Here is a 22,046-nt window from a genome sequence, read left to right on the forward strand (position 1 = left end):
TAGCAGCCAGGAAAGCGGCCAAGGCTGAGTGGGCGGGCGGCGTGGTTCTTGAAGTGGCCGAGCCACCAAGGGCGCTTTGAAGACTTGTTTCTCAACCATGGCACTTCTGAACTTGAACTTTGTTATGGGGGTAAGTGGGGGCTTTGTGGGCTCTTTAGCTTATCTCTGGCCTCTGCCCACTAGATGCCAGTAGAACCACCTGCCTGCAGATAACAAAATTATCTCCAGATATTGAAATGTCTTTTGGGTAGAAGAGGTGAGAGAGATGGTACAAATTTGACCTCAGTTGTGAGCACCAATTGTTAGGTGTTCAAAAGAATGCAGGAAGGTCTTCAGGTGATAATTACAAAGTAAACGATTGTGAGTCCCACCTCTCAGCTTTGTGGTACATGGTGCACAGTGAGCGGGTAGAAACTGGTTAGAGAGTCAGGTTGTGCCCTGGTAAGATGTGCACATTCAGGGGCCATGGAGAAGGGTCAGCAGGTAAAGCACATGCCTTACCATGCGGGAGGCCCTGGGCAGCTAGTCACTGGCACCACACAGGAGAAACATGGATGGTGTCAGGGAAACAACAGTGGAACAAAGTCTTGGTGGCTCTCCCTCTCCCCCATCTAACATAAAAAGAGTGAAAAAAAATCATCCCAGGAGCTGTGGAATTGAACATGAGTGAAGCCCTGGCATACTAATATTAATTACACCTAAGAAAGGTCGTGAGATTAGAGTACCAGACTTGCTTTGTATTTGGGCTTAACAAAAATAAGTGTGGAGGGGGATGGGTGGAGGTGAACTCAAGTTACCATGCTCAAGCCCCCATTCTTCATCTACAGAGGGGATGCTTCAGGAGCAGTGAAACAGGCTTGCAGGTGTCTATCATTCTCTCTCCCACTCTATCTCCCCACCCTCTCTCAATTTCTCTCTGTCCTGTCAAATAAAATATAAAGAAAAAAACAAGGGAAAAAATGGCTGCTGGGAGTGGTAGATTCATACTGCTGGCAACAAGCCCCAGTGATAACCCTGATAGAAAAAAGGAAAAGAAAAGAAAACATGTGGATGTTCACCTGAGAGCCTGAAAAAAAAAGCCAGAAGTCTTTTTTTTTAAATGCTTTGCAGATTATAAGATTATAGGGATATAATCTCACATACTCCACCACTGAGCCTCTTCCTGTCACTCTACTTTTCTTTGGATAGTTACATCATTGTTCACTTTGCTGACTGGTGACATTTGTTCACCAACTTTCTTAAACCATTACCTCCTATTTACATTATTTCAGGCCTAACTACCTAGACAAAGCTATTTCTCTATTTTTTTATTTTTTTATTTGTTATTGGATAGAGACAGAGAGAAATTGAGAGAGAAGGGGGAGATGGAGAGGAAGGGAGACAGAGAGACACCTGCAGACCTGCTTCACCAACTGTGAAACAACTCCCCTGCAGGTGGGGAGCCGGGGGCTTGAACCAGAATACTAACGGGTCCTTGTGCTTTGGGCCACGTGCGCTTAACCCGCTGCGCTACCGCCCAACTCCCTGCTATTTTTCTATTTTAAATCTAAATCCCTATGGGAAAGATTCTGAAAATCAGCTGGAGCAATATACCCATTCTTGGGGCTAGGGAGCATAATGGTTATGCAAAAAGACTTTCATGACTGAGGCACCAGAGATCCCAGGCTCGGTCCCCAGCACTACCATAGCTTTTCTTTTTCTTTTCTTTTTCCAGAGCACAGCTCAGCTCTGGGAAAAGAGAAGAGAAGAGAAGAGAAGAGAAGAGAAGAGAAGAGAAGAGAAGAGAGGAGAGGAGAGGAGAGGAGAGGAGAGGAGAGGAGAGGAGAGGAGAGGAGAGGAGAGGAGAGGAGAGGAGAGGAGAGGAGAGGAGAGGAGAGGAGAGGAGAGGAGAGGAGAGGAGGGGAGAAGAGGGGAGAAGAGGGGAGGGGAGGGGAGGGGAGGGGAGGGGAGGGGAGGGGAGGGGAGGGGAGGGGAGGGGAGGGGAGGGGAGGGGAGGAGAGGAGAGGAGAGGAGAGGAGAGGAGAGGAGAGGGAAGAGGAAAAAAATAACTAGAAGGGGTTATTCAGCTTTACTCTTCAGAAAGGCAAGATTCAACTAAGTAACTTCTCTATGGTCACACACCCTAAGGGAAGATAGGAGCTGATATTTTAAATGTAGATCTGCTGGTTTAAATGTTTATGCTTCACCACATCCTTGGAGATAATTTGCTTGGAACAGACCTAGGTCAGACACATGGTAGCTGTAGAACTGGCTAAAAATTTCCCAAACTTGTCAATGAATTTGTCAATTAAAGAAAAATGGCACTTTTTTTTTTTTTTCAAAATCATGCTGCTTAGGGTAAAGAAAAGCAAACATAGTATTTAAAAGGCAAAAATGTTCTGATAGCATTTGGTGTGACTAAGACCTTTCTATTAAAAAATGTTATAATCTGAAACCATTTCAAAGTTATAAGAAATATTGTATTATTCCTCTGCATAATAATAAATTAAAGCACATTACATTTCAAAAGTTTACCCTTGCAGACAGGTGGCACAAAATGCGAGGAACAGCCTAAGGATCCCAGTTCGAGCCCCTGGCTCCCCACCTGCAGGGGAGTCGCTTCACAGGCAGTGAAGCAGGTCTGCAGGTGTCTATCTTTTTCTACCCCTCTCTTTCCTCCCCTCCTCTCTCCATTTCTCTCTGTCCTATCCAACAATAATAACTACAACAATAAGGCAACAAAAGGGAATAAATATTTTTTTAAAAGACTGCAAAAGTTGAATAAGGGCAAGAGACTGGCATACTTTAATGATGACTCTTTAGTCACTATCAGGCTACCCCATCAGCTTGGGCCCTGGTCAGGGAGTCCTGAGATTCCCACACAGACATGGTGGGCCTAGACCTCTAGTGGATTCCTCTCACCACTGTCACTGGTCATTTTCATCAGGAATAACATAATGGACCTCTTTGTGGGCCCCATAGGACCTTGCCCTCAATGTGGATCAACAATAGTAGGGACTGTTAATGATATTTAATACTTTCCCCATATTTGGAAGCTACTGTCTTCCTTTTTCCAACTATGACACCATCTTCCCAGACAATAACTGCATATTAGCTTGCCAGGCTAGCATCATGGGCGGGAGAGAGAGTCGACCAGAGACTCATGGCTGAGTGGTAAGCAGTTCAGTCTTTATTCATGTGGAACGCAGCACAATCTAAGCCAAGCTATCTCTAATCACAATCCTGTCCTTATATATATACTTGCTAAGTAGGGTGGAAACAGGATGTGACGTAGAGAGGGTGGAGCGAAAAAAGATTGGTGGAAATCAGGGTGTGACAAGGAGAGGGGGAAGAGCAAAAAGAGAGTATGAACCAGCAGGATTAAACCAATGCCTTGCAGGCAGGGTGGTGCTTAGTTAACAGTGGTTATGTAAACAGAATACAGTGTTAAGCAGGGGGGATTAAACCAATGAAACAGAAGGGGTTTTAGAAGCAGAATTAGAAGCATACCAACATTATCTGGGTAGGGAATGTTCCATTCTCCGAAGGGAGTTGAACAACATACTCTACCTACTACCCAAGGATGAAGTGTCCTAAATTAGTGCAGCCTGGAATGTTCCTAGCCATAACCACAGAATGTGAGCCCAGACCTACAAGTATGCAGAGGTTACATAGGTTCCTTTGCTGACTGTGGGCCTCAGATCAAATAGATGGGGTTTACAGTTAGCAATATTTACATGCTTTTCCCATATTTGGGAGCTACTCTCTTCCCTGAGCCAGCTTTCTAGCCCTTTTTTCCAACTATGACACCATCTCCCCAGACAATAACTTAGGTCACCTGTATGTCAGAAGTCATGCTCAGACAAAAACTAGTATAATCATGGGCCCCTTAGAATATACCTAAAATAAACCTACTAACTTTTTCCAAAACAGAGACACCAAATCTTCATCTGCAATATTCTTGTCTTTAGGTTCATGATTAGTCAACAATTTGTTCTGCCTTATATCTTCACTCTTTTTCAGCCACCAGGTTCCAGATGCTATCATGATGCCAACCTGACTTCCCTGGACAGACAGCCCCACCAATGTGTAGTGGAGCTCCACCTCCCCAGATCCCTATCACACTAGGGAAAGAGAGAAACAGACTAGGAATATGGATCAACCTGCCATCGCCCATATTCAGTGGGGAAGCAATTGCAGAAGCCAGACCTTCACCTTCTGCACCCCATAATGACCCTGGATTAAAGAATAGGAAAGCTGTCAGGGGATGGGAATGGGATACAGAGTTCTGGTGGTGGGAATTGTACCCCTCTTATCCTGTGGTCTTGTCAGTGTTCCCATTTTATAAATTAATTAATTAATTTAAAAAAGAGAAAGAAAGAAAGAAAAGAAGAAAGAAAGGGAGGGAAGGAAGAAGGGACTTCCCAGAGTCATGGTGTCATTGTACAGACACTGAGCACCAATGATAACTCTGGAGACAAGAGAGAGACAGAGACAGAGACACACCATAGCACCAGACTTTCCCCCTTGCCATGGCACTCTCATGTGGTATCATGTTCAAAACCTAGTGACACACATGGCAAGGCACACATCCTACTGTGTTAGCTATCTTCTGATCTATATTAAGGTATATTTTAAAACAATTATATTTTTAAGATTGAATTTTACATTATTAGGTATAGTTTTCCTGAAGGACTTTATTTGAACTAGATGAGAATTTTCCTCTAAGTTAGTAGATCTAACTTAATGTATAGTTCAGCATCATTTTTTTGTCCCTTTCAAGGATTTTTTAAAAATTTATTACATTTATTTATTGGATCCCTGTCAAGGATTTTTAACTACAATGTTAGCACAATAGAAACCAGTGAGGGGGTAGGGATAGATAGTATAATGGTTATAAAAGATTCTCATGCCTAAGGCTCCAAAACCCCAAGTTCAATACCCCCCCACCATAAACCAGAGCTCAACTGTGCTCTAGTTAAAAAAAAAAAGCTCCCAAATATGGGAAAGGTGTATAAATATTGTTGACTGTAAACCCCATCGATTTGATCTAATCTGGGGCCCATATTCAGTGTAGAAGCCTATGTGACCTCTGCATCCCTGTAGATCTGAGCTTACATTCTGTGGTCACGAGTAGGAATTACAGTTAGGGTTAGGGTAGAGTAGAATGAGTAGAATGGTTTACAGTCAACAATATTTATATAACTTTCTCCATATTTGGGAGCTACTCTCTTCTCTGATCTGGCTTTCTGGTCCTTTTTCCAGCCATGACATCATCTCCCCAGACAATAAATTCAATCCACCTGTATATTAGATGTCAGGTTCAGGGAAAAAAAAAAGTATAGTCACAGGCCCTTTGGAATATAACTAAAATAGGCCTACTAACTATCTACCCCCAAATCTTCATCTGCAGTATTCTAGCCTTTAGGTTCATGATTAGTCAACATTTGTTTGGCTTTATATTTTAACTCTTTTCACCCACCAGGTTCCAGATGCTACCATGATGCTAACTGGACTTTCCTGGGCAGAGGATGCCACCAATGTGTCCTGGAACCCTGCTTCCCCAGAGCCCCGCCCCACTAGGGAGAAAGAGAGACAGGCTGGGTGTATAGATCGACCTGTCAATGCTCATGTTCAGCGGGGAAGCAATTACAGAAACCAGACCTTCCACCATCTGCACCCCATAATGACCCTGGGTGGTCCATGCTCCCAGAGGGATAAAGAATAGGAAAGCTATCAGGGGAGGAGATGGGATACAGAGTTCTGGTGGTGGGAACTGTGTGGAGTTGTACCTCTCTTATCCTATTTGTCAGCGTTTCCTTTTTATAAATAAAAATTTAAAAAACTGCATCAGATCACATATATAAAAATTGAAATTTTATTTATTTATTTATCTATTTATTTATTTATTTGATAGAAAGATTAACCCAGAGCATTACTCTGGCCTCTGTGATTTCAGGAATTGAACTTGGGACCTCATGCTTGCAAATCAGGTGGTCTTCCACCAGGCCACTAGTTAGTTCTTTGTTATGTAATTTATACCCAAATAGATAAACTTCAAGGAGAGAAAGGAAGGAAAGAAATTATTGTTAGGTTTTTTTTTTTTGGGGGGGTAAGGCTTTTAATATGTCAAATAAAATTCATCTATTCCTAAGAATTATTTTTTTTAATTAGGGACAATAAACTAAGCTAGTGTTAAAAATAAAATAAATAAATAAACGAGTTGGGCAGTGGCCCATTCCGTTGAGTGCACACCTTATCATGTGCCTGGATCAGGCTAATGCCTGGTCCCCATCAGGCTCTCTCTGCCAAGGGTTAGCTTCACAAGTGGTGAAGCAGTGCTGCAGGTCTCTCACTCTTACTTCCAGCCACTACTATGAATCTGCCGCTTCAGTGGATATATATATATATATATATATATACACTTTTCACAGGACAGAGAGAAATTGAGAGGGGGAGGGGAGATAGACACTTGCAGACCTGCTTTACCGCTTGTGAGTTTCCCCTGCAGATGGGGAGCAGGGGCTCCAACCACAATCCTTGAGTAGGTCCTTGCATTTGGTACTATGTGTGCTTAACCCAGTGTGCCACTATTGGGCCCCCTTTTTCTCTCATTCTCTGTCCTCCTCCCCTCTCAATTTCTCTTTGTCCCTATCCAACAAAAAAGAATAAAAATAATAACCACCAGAAGCAGTAGATTCATAGTTCAAGGACTGAGCCCCAGCAACAATCCTCATAGCTATAAAGAAAAAAAAAGTAAATAAAAATAGAAATACAGAGGTGGGGTGGTGTTGCGCCCTGTTGAAAGCAGACTTTTAAAAATGTGGTCCAGCTCTCTTTCTACCTTTTTTCTCCCTTTCCCCCTTGCTTGCTCCCCCTCATTCCCTTCTCCTCCTTTTCTGCCAGGGCCTAGCTGGGAATCTGTGCCTGCATTATTCTTTGTCATCCTGTGGATTCTTTCTTTCATTCTCCCCCCGTCCCCATAGAGGGTGAGAGGCAGAGAAGGAGAATGACACAGAGAGAAGGGGAGACATCACAGTAAAATCCACTGCTTGCAAAGCTTCCCCTTTGCATAGTGCTCCCATGTGGTGGTGGGGGGTGGGTGGAGGGCTCAAATGTGTGTTCTCACGCACTCTTCCAGGTGAGCTACCTTCCTGCCCCTTGTTCAAGCTCTCTGTGGCAGTTATTTTATGTTGGGAAGACATGTTGAGAGAATAATCCTAGAAGGAAAAGTGTATCAGTTGCAGAAATACAAATAGAGATGCTCTATTTACAGTGCAAACTAAAACACAGGAGGCGCTGCAGGAGTCTTTCTCTCCCCCTCTCTGTCTTCTCCTCCTCTCTTGACTACTTTCTGTTCTATCCAACAACGACGACATCACTAACAACAACAATAATAACTGCAACAATAAAACAACCAGGGCAACAAAAGGGAATAAATAATTTTTTTTTTTTTTTTTAAAGTCTGGGATTGAATCGAAATGGAATGTACATTGAGGCCAGGCCCTTGGCGGACTGACCACCAGAGGGCGCTCCAAGCCCGCCTCCTCGCCCTCCAGCGACGCCACTCTCCAGGTGCCGGGGCGGGGGCCTAGCGACTCTCCCTTCCTCGTAGCCCGTCTCCGTCCCCGCCCGCCACCAGGGGGCGCCGCAGGCTGCTTGGCGCTGGGTTCGCCGCCCCGGAGCAGCCGCTGGAGCCGCAGCGCGGACTGGCGGCCATGGACCGGTTCGTGTGGACCAGCGGCCTCCTGGAGATCAACGAGACTCTGGTGATCCAGCAGCGCGGGGTGCGCATCTACGACGGCGAGGAGAAGGTAGGGCGGCCGCCCGCTCACGCCCGCCTCCGAGGGGCCGCGCAGCCGGCCGGCGGGCCTCCAGCCCCGCGCACCCGCCTCTCTCTCTCTCGGGCCGCCTCCCGGCGGGGGGACCGCGACGCTGCCTCTGCCCTGCGAGCCGGTCGCCCGACTCTGCTGCCCCGCGCACTGCCTCCTGGAGGGCGGGCGTGTGTGCGCGCGCGTGTGTCTGTCTGTCTTTTGCACAGCCATTATTCACCTGTGTGTGTGTGTGTCTTTTGCACAACCATTATTCGCTCTGAGAGGGTTGGTTTTTGTTAGAACGTCAGACCCTTTGCTCGCTGCAGACTTTGCACCGCGCTTTAGCATTTGCACATCAGTGCTCAGGGCAATGGACAATAAGCTGAAGTCCGCAGGAGATGTGGAGACGCCCTCCATTCACCGGCTTTTCCAATTGTCACTTTGCACTTGCAGACTCTCCTTCCTGGTGTTTTGGTAGCAGAACTTCCTTCTGCGCTTTTGCTTGACTTCCTTGTCCGCTGGCTCTTCCTGGTGGAGAAAGTCTATTCTTCCTGGTTTGGAGGCCAGAGTCACAGCCACTCGTCCTGGGATCCAGGTGCTCCGCCTCACCTGGGGTTGGCTTCCTTGTGCTGCGTTGCTTCCATCATTGAGTCCCAGTCGTTACATGGGTTTGAATGGACCATATCACCTTTGAGCGAACTCCCTAGTCTTATTTTTGTTATTCTTTTATTTCTGAGAGAGAAAGTGAGGAGAGACATTAGAGTACTGCTTCACCATCCATGAAGCTGCTGTTTACAGTGCTCCTATGGGGCTCCCAGTGCTCGCACCTGGGACCTCAGACACAGCCAGGCATGTACCCTATCTGGTGAGCAATCTCCCAGCCCAAATTTGTGTTACTCTTTTGAGACAGTTTTGAATAGGAATATAATAGTCCACCCTTCCTTCAGAAGACTTAATGATGTCTCCATTCTTAGAACCGAATTCTGACAAAGTGAGCAGGCTTCAAAAACTCCAGCAAAGCCTCTCCTTTCTGGAAGTTATGCTTTTTCAGAACAGTGGGCCCTGTAGTTCTGTCTAATTCCAGAAGACAAATTAGGAACACCTTGGCTGGGACATAACCACAACTAACATATATTTAAAACACACACACACACACACACACACTTGGCATTACACATGGAAATCCATTATTAAATCAAATATTGGCTTTTCCTTTGAAATATATTTTTGCTTTATACACCTTAGCCAGATTCTCCTAGAGGACAGCAACTATGAAAGTGTCCCTCACTCATCTTCACATCTTCTGGTGTAAAATCCACATCTTTAAACCTGAATATCAAAGCACCAACTATGTGCCAGGAGCTTCTCCCTGTGTCTCATGTCGTCCTCTAATGGGCATGTGAGGTGAGTGTTTCACATAGTGAGCAAACAGCACTTGTGGACAAAATGCCTTGGTGGAACCAGGAAGAATAGTTCAGCTTGTTAGAGCACAGTGTTAATGTGCCTGAGCATCCAGGGTCCTAGGTTTAATCCGCAGCAAGCTGTGCAGTGCTCTGGTGTGTGTGTGTTTAGAATACATAAATAAATGGATTATAGTTCGTAACTGTACTATGTTATAGTTGCTTGTGGTTGTTACACTGTTTTTGAGTAGAAGTAAAAGACAGTCAGAATCACTTTAACAAGACTAAATAGTAAACATAACTTATAAAGTGCATAATATCATTTCTCCTTTGTGTTCCGTCCAATCGTAAAATGATACTCAACATGGTCAGTTTATTACTGTGTCAGTCAAGAAGAAGAAAATCCGGGCCACAGTGAATGATGTGCTATTGTTATACTCTGATGAGCGTGTCTTTCTAGATCAAATCTGATGCTGGCACCCTCCTTCTTAGAACATCCCAGCTAATTTGGAGAGATGAGAAAAATAAATAAATAAATAAATAAATCCAAAGAAAGAGAAAGAATGTAAGCTCTTCCTGAGACCCACAGTAGGAGCTGTGAGGAGAAAGGCATTACTACATCCAGGGTCCGTGATGTCTGTGTTCACTGTGCCACTGATTTTCCAATACAGCTGGCACCAATGCCAGGCCAGGCTGTCCCTCCAAAGTCCCAGGTCCTCACCTGGCACTTGAGCAAATTGTCCCCTGCCCCAAGTCACACAATTGGTAGCTGGGGGAGCAAGTACTCCAAACCAGTGGGCTCTACTCTCCCTGCTGCCCAGAGAGAATCTCTCTTTCTCTCTCTCCCACTCCTAATAGAGACAGAGAAAACAGGCAGAAAGAGTCCACAGCACAGAAACTTACTTCATGGCAGTAGGGGCCGGGCTCAGTGCTGGGTCATGCACGGCAAAGCAGTGCACTCTCCAAGTAAGCTATTTCACAGACCTGCCCAGTGCCTCCTGTGAGTAAATGTGTGCTTGCTTGTCTACACAGGCACAGGCTTCCTGGGCTCATCTCAACCACATAATGTGCTGTTTTCATAAGTAGTGTAGACAGGTCATTTGTTTTCATTAACGGAAACTTCTATAGCCTCAGCTAACTTGAAAAAGGAATGTAAGGAGAGTCCTAGTGGGTGAAGGGGCAGGTTGGCAGCACCCCCAGTGAGATTGAGAGAATACCTATTTTCTCTCATTTAGCTATTTACCTTTTTAAAAAAAATATTTATTCCCTTTTGTTGCCCTTGTTGTTTTATTGTAGTAGTAGTAGTAGTAGTAGTAGTAGTAGTTGTTGTTGTTGTTGGATAGGACAGAGAGAAATGGAGGAGGGGAAGGCAGAGAGAGGGAGAGAAAGACAGACACCTGCGGACCTGCCTCACCGCCTATGAAGTGACTCCCCTGCAGGTGGGGAGCCGGAAGCTCGAACCAGGATCTTTAATGCTGGTCCTTGCGCTTTGCGCCATGTGTGAGCTATTTACCTTTTAGGGATTTGCCCTGGGAGGACCTAAAGAGGCATAGGAATTTTAAAAATGAGAATGCTTATCTCAGTGTTGTTTTATACACACACACACATATCATTATGTATATGGGAAAATTGGAAGCACTCTGAATGTCCACAGCAGGGATTAACTTTTTAAATATTATATTTAAGTTTTTATTTATTTATTACTGGATAGAAATTGAGAGAGGAGGGGGAAACAGAGAGGGAGAGAGGCAGACATCTGCAGCACTTCTTCACCATTCGTGAAGCTTTCCCCCTGCAGGTGGGGACCAGGGACTTGAACTTGGGTCATTGTGCAAAGCAATGCATGTACTTAACCAGGTTAAGATGTATGTACTTTTTATGAGAGAAGGACAGAGTAGGCAGACATAAGAGAGGCCAGAGCATTGCTCAGCTCTGTATTCAGTGCTAGGATCTGAGCTTGGGGCCTTAGTCGTGGAAGCCCAGTGCATTGCTGCTGAACTGCCTCCCCAGCACTGTAAAAACTGGTTAATTGAATTAAATGGGAAGCATTTCTAGGGGAAGAATACTGACTGGAAAGAGCAAGTTATAAAGCTTTAAATATCATGTGTCTCTTTTTGATTAAAGATTTTATTATTTAGTAAAAAGGAGACCATGATATTTTATAGTTTTACATATACACACAATCATTTGTAATATTTATGTACATTTAAGAGTACACATACTGCTATGAGTGATTTAATTCTCTCTCTCTCTTTTAAAGATTTTAGTTGTTTTATTTTAATGAGAGAGAAAGAAAAGATACAGAGGGAGACCAGAGCACTACTCAGCTGTGGCTTATGGTGGTATGGGCAGTTGAACCTGGGACCTCAGAGCCTCAGGCATGAGAATCTTTTGCATAACTATTATGCTGTCTCCCTAGCCATATATATATTAACTAAATATATATATATATATATATATATATATATGGCTTATTTAGTTAATGAGAGAGGAAATCCAGAGCATGGTTCTGGCCATATGCATTGCAGGGGATCAAATCTGGGGCTTTGGGCTTTAACAGAATCTGATTAATTTTTTTAAAGCAAGGTAAGAGTGCATTCAGCAAGGTCTAAAGTGAGGTTTCGGGAGTGAGAACTGCTCTGGCTGAGTGATAGACGCCTGCCAGCCTGAACTTGTCTATTGAGTTGTAGCACATAATCCCTTGAAATCCCCAAAGGGAACTATTGCACAACATCTTCACTTAGAACAGCAACATTTTACATTTGCACATTGTTAATTAAGAAAATAATGGAACACATTCGAGCTTCAGCTTTATTTTTCTATTAAAGATCTATTTACTTACTAATGATAGGGAATAGAAAATCACTCTGCACATACCACAATGGGGATTGAACTCAGGATCTCATGTTTGAAAATCCACCAACCTATCTACCGCACCACTTCCCAGCCCACCTGATTTCACCTTAAAACCCACATCCATGTTCCAGTAAGCTGACCTGCAGTTTCCTTCAACAGAACTGCTAGTCTATAATGTAGCATCAATTGATACTTTCAACTGATAAAATGTGGAAAAGGGAGATCTTACTCACTGGCAAACAAAAGAGATTTATTTCTTTTAATGTGATAGGGTGGAGAGAAATTGAGAGGGGGAGGGGACATAGAGAGGAATATAGAGAGAAAGATGCCTGCATCCCTGCTTCATCTCTCATGAAGCTTCCCCTCTGCAGATGGGGGCCATAGTAACCTGTGTGCTCAACCAGGTGCACCTCCCTAAAAAAAAAGTATCTTAAACCCAACTATTTGGTTGTGCATATACTAGGTTAAGCAGAACATCTGAGTTAAAGTCAAGAGTAGATTTGACTTCTTTTTTTTTTTTTTTTTTAAGATTTTTTTATTTATGAGAAAGATAGGAGAGAGAGAAAGAACCAGACATGACTCTGGTACATGTGCTCAGGACCTCATGCTAGAGAGTACAGTGCTTTATCCACTGTGCCACCACTAGATTTCACTTCTTGTTCACATGAAAACATGGTTCTCTTGAGTTGGAATGGACTAACTTGTAACAGGGTATATTTAAATTAAATGGCTCAGTGGTCACATGCCAGTAAAGTTTCCTAACTATATAGTTTAATACAAATATGAAAATATAAGCATAGTTATTTCTTACTCTTGGAATATGTTTTTTTTTTTTTTTACTTCATGTCAAAAATGTTGATTATTATGCAAGGACTTTAAAAATATTTCTGTGTAGGTATGGTCTAACAAAAGTTAATTTAAATACATTGCAGCATTACATATAATTAAATAAGACTAAAAATTAACTTTAAAAATTATTAGACAAGGGTGGAAGAGATAATATAATGGTTATGCAAAAAAACTTTCATGCCTGAGACTCTGAAGTTCCAGGTTCAACTTCCCTGCACCACTATAAGCCATTGTTGATCAGTGCTCTGGTACAAAAAAAAAAATATTAGACAAGATTTTATCACATATGATAAGTTCACAGAGTCCCTTCATTCTTTTTTACTTATTTTATTTTATTTTTTTTGTTGAGACAGAGATTCAGAAAGACCAGAGGACTGCTCAACTCTGCACCACATGGGGGTACTGGGGCTTGAACCTGGGACCTGGGTACCACAGGCATAAAAGTCTTTTGCATAATCATTATGCTGTCTCACCAGCTCAGTCCCTCCATTCTTTTCAACGACTGCATACTCATTGTGAAACTAATCTACCTCCTGATGGATATTCTTTTTTTTTTTCTTTTTCATTTTTCTCTTTTTATGGTACCATGGGTCTCAAACCTGAAATTTAACTGCTCCTAGGCTGATTTTTGTATACTTTTGATTTCAAAGCGAGACAGAGACAGCCACTAAGAGAGCCACCAAAAGTACTGATACTTCCTCAGCATGGGGACTGTTGTGTGGTGCCAGCCTTGGGCACAACAAAGCACGTGCCCGACAGGGTGAGCCACCCCTTGCCCCTTGATGGACACTGGAATCTCTTCCCAACTTTTGCTTCTAACAAACAGCAATGAGTAGCAAACTAGGTTCATCTAGGTATTTATCAACATACATGTGGATTTACCTGTGGGATAAATTCTAAGAAGTGATGGGGCTCATGAAATAGCTCACTTGGATAGTGCATCAGCTTTGCCATGTGTATGGCCCAGGTTCGAGCCTGGCTCCCACCCCATTGAAGGAAGCTTCAGTTGTGTTCTCGTAATACTTCCCACTCTGACTGTTTGTCACTTGTTACAATCTATAATAATATATGTATATATATATGTATATGTATATACATATACATATCCCTAGGGGTGCTAATATTGGGTCAAAGGACATGTGTATTTGTATCTTTGATAGCGATTAATAAATTGCCCTCCACAGAGGTTAACCCTCTAGCAGTTTGTGCAAGCTTATTTCTCCAAGACAGTACAGTGTAAATCAGACTCTGTATTGGGGAGCTCAGCTATCTCATAGATGAAAAAGAGTCCTTTGTGACTTTGTGGTGTTTTGTTTTTTGCCACCAGGGTTATGATTGGGGCTCCACATCTCCATTAGCCTTTTTTTTTTTTTTTGCCTCCAGGACAAATGCACTGCTGGATCCTGGAAGCTATTTTTTCCCTTTTTGTTGCCCTTGTTGTTTATCATTGCTGTGGTTATTATTGTTGTTGTTATTGCTGCCGCTGCTGCTGCTGTTGTTGGATAGGACAGAGAGGGATGGAGAGAGGAGGGGAAAACAGAGAGGGGAAGAGAAAGATAAACGCCTGCAGACCTGCTTCACTGCTTGTGAAGTGACCTCCTGCAGGTGGGGAGCTGGGGGCCTTAAACCATGATCCTTATACGGTGGTCCATGCGCTTAATCTACTGCACTACTGCCATATACCCCCCCCCCAGGCTTGTTTTTTAAGATAGAGGGTGAGAGACAGAGACAGAATGAGAGGTACCTGCTCCACTGCTTGTTAAGTTTCTCACGCAGGTCCTCTCACAAGGTAAAGTGTGCACTCTATTAGATGAACTCCAGCTTCGTGGGCGCCCGTTAATGTATGTCTGTGCCACTGCTAGGGTTGTTGTTTTGTGTGTGTGAGTGTGTGTGTGTGTGTGTGTACTTGCTGGTTTTTTTTGTTTTGTTTTCTTTTTTGTTTGTTTTTGCCCACTTCTCTAATGAATTACAGCCTATTTTCTTTTTCTTAAAAGATTTGCTGATTGGTTGATGAGCAAGAGAACCAGAACCATGAAATTGAATGCCACCTTTTCCTTCACTTTCACAAAGCTAAATAGTAAATAGATAACATAAACTTATAAAGTGCATAATATCACTTCTCCTTTGAGTTAAGTCTGATTGTAAAATGATACTCTATATGATTGACTTACTCCTGTGTCACTCAAGAAGAAGAAAATCTGGGTCACAGTAAATAACAAATTATTGATAAACTGTGATGGTTTTATCTTTCTAGATCAAATTTGATGCTGGCACCCTCCTTCTTAGTACACACCGGCTCATTTGGAGAGATCAGAAAAATCATGTAAGATACCACTTTTTTTTTTTTTTGCATCTTTTCTAGGTTTTTTTTTTTTTTTGCTGCAATATAATTTCCTTTTTAGAATGTCAGGTGTTCCATATGAGCTCTCTAATTCATACACAGAGAAATTCAGTGTTGGCCGTCAGTTGCCTCTAGCAGAGTCTGTAGCTCTTGAATAAAGAGCTTGGTGATTCCCGTTTTTAAGAATTGCTCAGATGTTACCGCTATACACATGCATGTATGCAGATCCCATACACATGAAGGATTCTCCCACTAATTGTCAGAGGTCCTTAGAAAAGAACATCACAAAACAACCTGTTCTCCTTTGTTGAGAATCAGGGGGCGGAGACTGCTGTCGGGTGCATGCTTTCACCTCAAGATTGGGAACTGCCTCTGAGTCACTCAGGAAGAGGAGTCCCTCCTCCCTTCATGATGGGGAGACAAAGTAAGTTATGTGTATAAAGCTGGTATCTTTATTTCAAGTGGCTTTTTGCTTAAATGTAAGTGTAAATTTTAATGTTCCCAGTAAAGTTAACTTCTTTTTCATTATTTTCCTAACTCTGCCTCCTTTACCTCTGACATTTTAATTCCACACCTAAGCTCTATATTATACCATGACCTTTGTTTTTTAATATTTTATTTATTTATTTATGAGAGAGATGCAGAAAGAGAGAGACAGAGAGAAACACCAGAGCACTGTTCAGTGCTGGCTTATGGTGGTATAGGGGATTGAATCTGGGATTTTGGAGCCTCAGGCATAAGAGTCTGTTTGTATATCCATTATGCTATCTCCCCTGTCCTACCATGACCTTTTAGACAACAATGGTACCATCTTCTTTAAATTGTAAAATAGTATTCCATGGGGTATATGTCCCATAACTTCAGACTTTTTTGTTTGTCTTTGCCTTCCAAAGAAGCAGTTTTTGCCCCCTTTGTGGAAATGTTATCTTTGTTGTCAATGCAAGTCTTAGAATGGTTATTTGCTTAATTCTTTTAAAAGTATGTGTGTATGTTTGTATATTCAGAAGGAAACCTTTTTTGGAGGGATGGGTACCTTTTAATCAGAGTATGGCCATATAGTTATTTTTAAATTATATGTTTATTTTATTTTTAAAAGATTTTGTTTTGGGGAGTCGGGCTGTAGTGCAGCGGGCTAAGCGCAGGTGGCGCAAAGCACAAGGACCGGCATAAGGATCCCTGTTCCAACCCCGGCTCCCCACCTGCAGGGGAGTCGCTTCATAGGTGGTGAAGCAGGTCTGCAGGTGTCTATCTTTCTCTCCTCCTCTCTGTCTTCCCCTCCCTCTCTCCATTTCTCTCTGTCCTATCCAACAACGACAACAACAATAATAACTACAACAATAAAACAACAAGAGCAACAAAAAGGAATAAATATATAAAATAAATATTAAAAAAAAATTAAAAAAAAAAAGATTTTGTTTTCAGATAAGAGACCAGAACACGAGGGCATGAACCTGGGTCCCTGTGCATGGTAATATGTGCACTCAATCTGGGTGTGCCAACATCTGTTCCCTGCCCCATGTTCTTTTTTTTTTTTTTTTTTTTTAAGAAAGGATTAATTAACAAAACCATAGGGTAGGAGGGGTACAACTCCACACAATTCCCACCACCCAATCTCCATATCCCACCCCCTCCCCTGATAGCTTTCCCATTCTCTATCTCTCTGGGAGTATGGACCCAGGGTCGTTGAGGGTTGCAGAAGGTAGAAGGTCTGGCTTCTGTAATTGCTTCCCCGCTGAACATGGGCGTTGACTGGTCAGTCCATACTCCCAGTCTGCCTCTCTCTTTCCCTAGTAGGGTGGGTCTCTGGGGAAGCTGAGCTCCAGGACACATTGGTGGGATCTTCAATCCAGGGTCCCACCTACAGGAGGGAAGCAGTGCTGCAGGTGTTTCTCTACCTCCCCTCACATTCTCAATTTCTCTGTCCTATCAATTAAAAAAAAATAATAATAAAATAGTAGCCACTGGGAGCAGTGGCAGCAATAACCCTAGTGGCAATTAAAAAAAAGTGATAAATAAAAATGTGAGATTGCAGCCAGGCAAATAGCTCAACTGGAAGAATTCAGAATTTGCATGCTTGAGGTTTGTGGTTTGATCTCTGGTGCCCCATACACTGGGGTGTTGCTCTGGCTTCTCTCTCCTGTGAAGCTCTCTTTCTACCTCATATGAAATAAATAAAATAAGTATTTGTGACCCATAAAAAAAAAAAAGACCAGAACACTGCTTAACTCTACCATATGGTGGTGTCAGTGATTGGATTTAGTTCCTCTGGAGCCTTAGGCATGAAAGTTTGGTGCCTATTTTGTGTTATCTCTCTGGTCCAAACACATTTTTATTACTCTTAGTATGATTTTTTTTTAAATTATCTTTATTTGTTTATTGGGTAGAGACAGCTAGAAATTGGGAGGGAAGGGGGTGATAGGAAGGGAGAGAGACACCTGCAGCCCTGCTTCACTACTAGGGAAGCTTTCCCCTTGCATGTGGGGGCCGGGGGCTCAAACCCGGGTCCTTGAGCACTGTAACATGTACGCTCAACCAGGTGCACCACCATCCGGTCCCTGATTTTTTTTTTTTTTTTATTATCATAGGATAAGCTCATTTTGAAATCCTAAGACCTAGTACATGCCACACCTTTTACATGAAATCCTCAGAACTATCCCATAATTTTAAGTGAAAATTATTAATAAAGGGAAACTATAGCAATATTTTCTTTTTTCAGATTTTTTAAAATCAAGACAACATTGATTTACATGACTGTGCCCTTCAGAGGTACAGTTTCACCCATGTCCATGATATGTGCCACTACACTGTGTCCACCACTAATGTCCCTCTACCAGCGTCTCTCTCCCTTACAACCTTCTCTCCCCCATTGGTGACCTCAGTTCCACAGAGTTTGGGGACATTTTCCTTTGGTTTTGTCTGCCCTGTTGCTTAGTTTGTTATACCCCACATGTAAATGAGATCATCCAGTATTTGCCCTCCTCCTTGCCAGGCTAGTGTAGGGGTGCCTCTTCCTGGGTGCATACTCTCTGGGTTGGAGAGACTGTGACTGGAGCCAGTTGGGGTTGCTACTCACTCAGCAACATGAGACAGATGACTCAGGAACAGAGCTCATGGCGGGGTAATTCAATTCTTTATTGGTCAGAGAGCCAAGGCTTTTAAGAGTCAGACCCGGAAGTGACAAGTCGGAAATGAAAATGGCTTGACATGATTTGGAAAGGGGTGGAGAAAGGCAAAAGGTCTGGGAAAGGTAGGAACTTCCTTAGCAACTGTTGCGAGGGTTTTAGTTGGTAGGATTAATAATAGTACCCTGCAGGCAGGGTGGGTCTTGAGGATAGAAAAGATAAAGCAAAGCAATGGAATGGGTGGGGATCTTTCAGGCAAAATGATTATGCAGATAATAAGGGAGCAAGCCATAGTATCAGGAATGCAGGGTGCTTTGTGAGGCACAGAGTCTGGTAAGACGAGGTAAACCTTGGGGGGGGTTTGTCCCTCCTTGCTGGACCTCTCAGTAGAGAGAGAGAGACTGACAGGATGGATGTCCCCTCAAGTCAAGCCCTGCCAAGCTCAACCACATCCTCACAATTTCCCGACACTCCTGAGTTATTTCAGGTAGCACGGTCCCCTTCAGTTACATTTATGTTGTAGCAAAGGGAAAGATTTCATCTTTTTTCAGTTGTGGAACACTCTACTGTGTATTAATACCACAACACTCAATCCATTTCATTTGTCACTGGGCATTTGGGCTGGCTAACATTTGGTGATTGTTTGTTGCACTATAATGAACACAGATGTGCAGATACTGTTTTGGATTAGTGTTTTGTTTTCTTTGGAGACATACCTAAAAGTGAAATTTCTTCTTTTTAACAACATTTTTAAAAAATTTTGTTTTATTATCCATTAACAAAAAGAAAAATCAAGAGGGACACAGGAAGAGAGATACCTGCAGCACTGCAGGTGGGGCTGGGGGCTTGAACCTGGATCCTTGCACATTATAACATGTGTACTCAATTGGGTGTACCACTGCCCAGCCCTAGGAGTGGAATTTCTAAGTCATATGGTAATTCTTAGTTAGTTTTCTGAGAAGCCTTTACATTTTTTTTCCAGAGGGTCTGGATCAGTTTACATTCCCACCACCAGTGTCCGAGGTTTTGATTTTTCCACAGCTTTGCCAGCACTTGTTGTTTCTGGCCTTTAAAGAGAGGCCATTCTCATGGGTGTGAGGCAGTGATCTCTTTGTTATTTTGATTTGCCTTTCCCTGATAACAAGTGACATTGAGCATCTTTTCCTGTGCCCATTGGCCATCTTTATATCACCTTGAATGAAATGTCTGTTCAGTTCTTCTCCCTACTTTTTGACAAGACTGTTGGGTTCTTATTGTTGTTGTAGAGTTTTGTGAATTATTTCTGTGAATTCTAGCCAGCCCTTTGCCAGATATATGCAGTACAAATATTCTCTCCCATTTAACAGGATGATTTAGCTTTCCTGATGGCTTCCTTTGCTAGGCAGAAGCTTTAGGTCTGATACAACTCCATTTGTTTACTCTTATTTCCCTTGCCCATGATGTCAGATCACTGAAAACCTCTCTGCACCAATAGCATGGAGTGTTTCTATTTTCTTCAATGTACTCTGGGTGTGACACCCTAGTCTTTAATCCATTTGGAGCTTAAATGACGGTGTGAGATAGTAATCTAGTTTCATCTTTTGTTCTCTTTTTTGTTTGTTTTTTTAAATGTTTTATTTATTTATTTATGGACCATATAGGAGGAGGGGGGTGCACCTGGTTGAGTGTATGTATCACAATACACGAGGACCTGGGTTAGAGTACCCAGTCCCCACTTGTAGGGGGTAAGCTTTGTGAGTGGTGAAGCAGTGTTGTAGGTGTCTGTATCTCTCCCTCTGTATCTCCCCTACTGTATCTCCCCCTCCCCTCTCAATTTCTGGCTATCTCTATCTAATAAATAAATAAAAATAATAAAAAATTTAAAAAGAAAGAAAAGTTAGGAAAAGAGAGAGAGAAAAAGAACCAGACATGACTCTAGTACATGTGCTGCCAGTTACTGAACTAAGGACCTCATGCTTGAGAGTCCAATGCTTTATTCACTGCACCAGCTCCTGGACCACCAGTTTCACCTTTTGTATGTGTAGAGACTCTGGTCATTTTTCAGACTTTTGTTCTTCTATTCAGCAAAATGCCACCAAACTACTACTGCTTGTATTTGATTTTTTTTCCCCCCTAAAGCATATTTAAGGGATAGAATGGCATTATAGTATTTTATTGGTTTTACTACTAATCACCTTAAAGGTATATGGCACTTTAGTAAATGATATAAAGCCAGGGTTTCTGATGAGTTTTCTGTTGATTTCCTCTTAGGAGTGCTGCATGGCCATTCCCCTTTCCCTGGTTGTGTTCATTGAAGAGCAGGCAGCTGGGATTGGGAAAAGGTAGGTCTGTATAACACTACCGTCCTTATTCAAAAAGTGCTTCCACTTTCGGTGTTATTATTATTATTTATTAGTTTTTCTTTTTTTTTTTCTGGTGTTATTATTAACTTACTTGATTTATTGCTGTGCCATCACTGCATATATGGGAATGAATCTAATGATTGTTGGGAAATTTATACATAAGATTGTTGGTCAGGATTTCACTACAGAAGGTATTGCCTAGGGCCAGGAGATAGCTCACCCTGAAGAACACACCTTTTACCATGCATAGGGACTCAAGTTCAAGCCCCTGGCCACTATGTAAGAATATCATGAAAGGGGAAGTCTCATGAGCTTTCTCTTTACTATCTCTATCTCCATCTCTTCCTCACTCTATCATTCTATTATCTAAATATATATATATATATATATATATATATATATATATATATATATATATAATATATACCTCTATCATAGATATGTACATACAAATGAATTATGCATCTTTTACTTTGAGCTTTTATTTTTCCTTTTTTTTTTTTCTTTTTCTTTTCTTTGTTGTTATTGCCAGGGCCTCACCAATCCTGGCTAGTATTTTAGAAAAAAAGACAGAGAGAGAGGGAAAGGCTATACATCCCTGAACGTCAGTGCCATAGTGGCCTTGAACCTGGGATGTGTGCATAGTAAAGTAAGTACCCTCTTATGTAAGCTATATTACTTTCCCCTTACCTTGGGATTGTTAAATTTCACTTTGTATCAGAATCTTTTAGTTTCTTGCTGGGTTTCTTTTGACAGACCCTGGTCATAGAGTTTAGGTGTTTTTTTGTTTTTTGTTTTTTTTTTTAGTTTAGCAGATTATATAATCACCTTACTTCAATCATAGTGGTTTTGTTGCTGACAGTTCAGTGATTCTGCGTGTGTACTTTATTTGCTCTCCTCACTTAAAAGATATTCACTAATGGAATGAATCTTACAGTGACCTGGTAAGTGGTATAGTGGTTACAGCTTTGGACTCTAAAACATGAAGTCCCAAATTCAGTCTTGGGCATCACATATGCCAGAGTGATTATCTGATTCATTTTTCCTCTCCCTCTCCCTCTCCCTCTCCTCATTCCTCTCTTAATGAATGAATGTTAAAAAGAGTCCTAGGGGCTGGATGAGGGTGCACCTGGTTGAGCGCACATGCTACAATGTGCAAGTACCCAGGTTCGAGTCCCTGGTCTCCACCTACGGGGGGAAAACTTCACGAGTGGTGAAGCAGTGCTGCAGGTGTCTCTCTGTGTCTCTCCCTCTCTATCCCCCCTTCCCTCTTGATTTCTGGCTGTCTCTGTCCAGTAAAGATAATTAAAAAAATTTCTTAGAAAGAGTCCTTATAATGCTGA

At 42.4% G+C, this 22,046-nt stretch overlaps 1 protein-coding gene across 1 annotated transcript in view; it reads left to right on the forward strand.

Annotated features, from left to right (window-relative positions):
- The first annotated feature begins 7,471 nt into the window (after positions 1-7,471).
- Positions 7,472-22,046, forward strand: part of VPS36 (vacuolar protein sorting 36 homolog) — a 40,615-nt gene continuing 26,040 nt past the window's right edge. Inside the window, exons 1-3 of the mRNA XM_007521573.3 lie at positions 7,472-7,793; positions 15,153-15,221; positions 20,612-20,682. Coding sequence (XP_007521635.1) covers positions 7,698-7,793; positions 15,153-15,221; positions 20,612-20,682 — 236 coding nt within the window. The 5' untranslated portion in view covers positions 7,472-7,697. The remainder of the gene's footprint in view (positions 7,794-15,152; positions 15,222-20,611; positions 20,683-22,046) is intronic.

Source organism: Erinaceus europaeus, chromosome 7 (genome assembly GCF_950295315.1).
Source record: "Erinaceus europaeus chromosome 7, mEriEur2.1, whole genome shotgun sequence".
NCBI classification, from domain to species: domain Eukaryota; kingdom Metazoa; phylum Chordata; class Mammalia; order Eulipotyphla; family Erinaceidae; genus Erinaceus; species Erinaceus europaeus.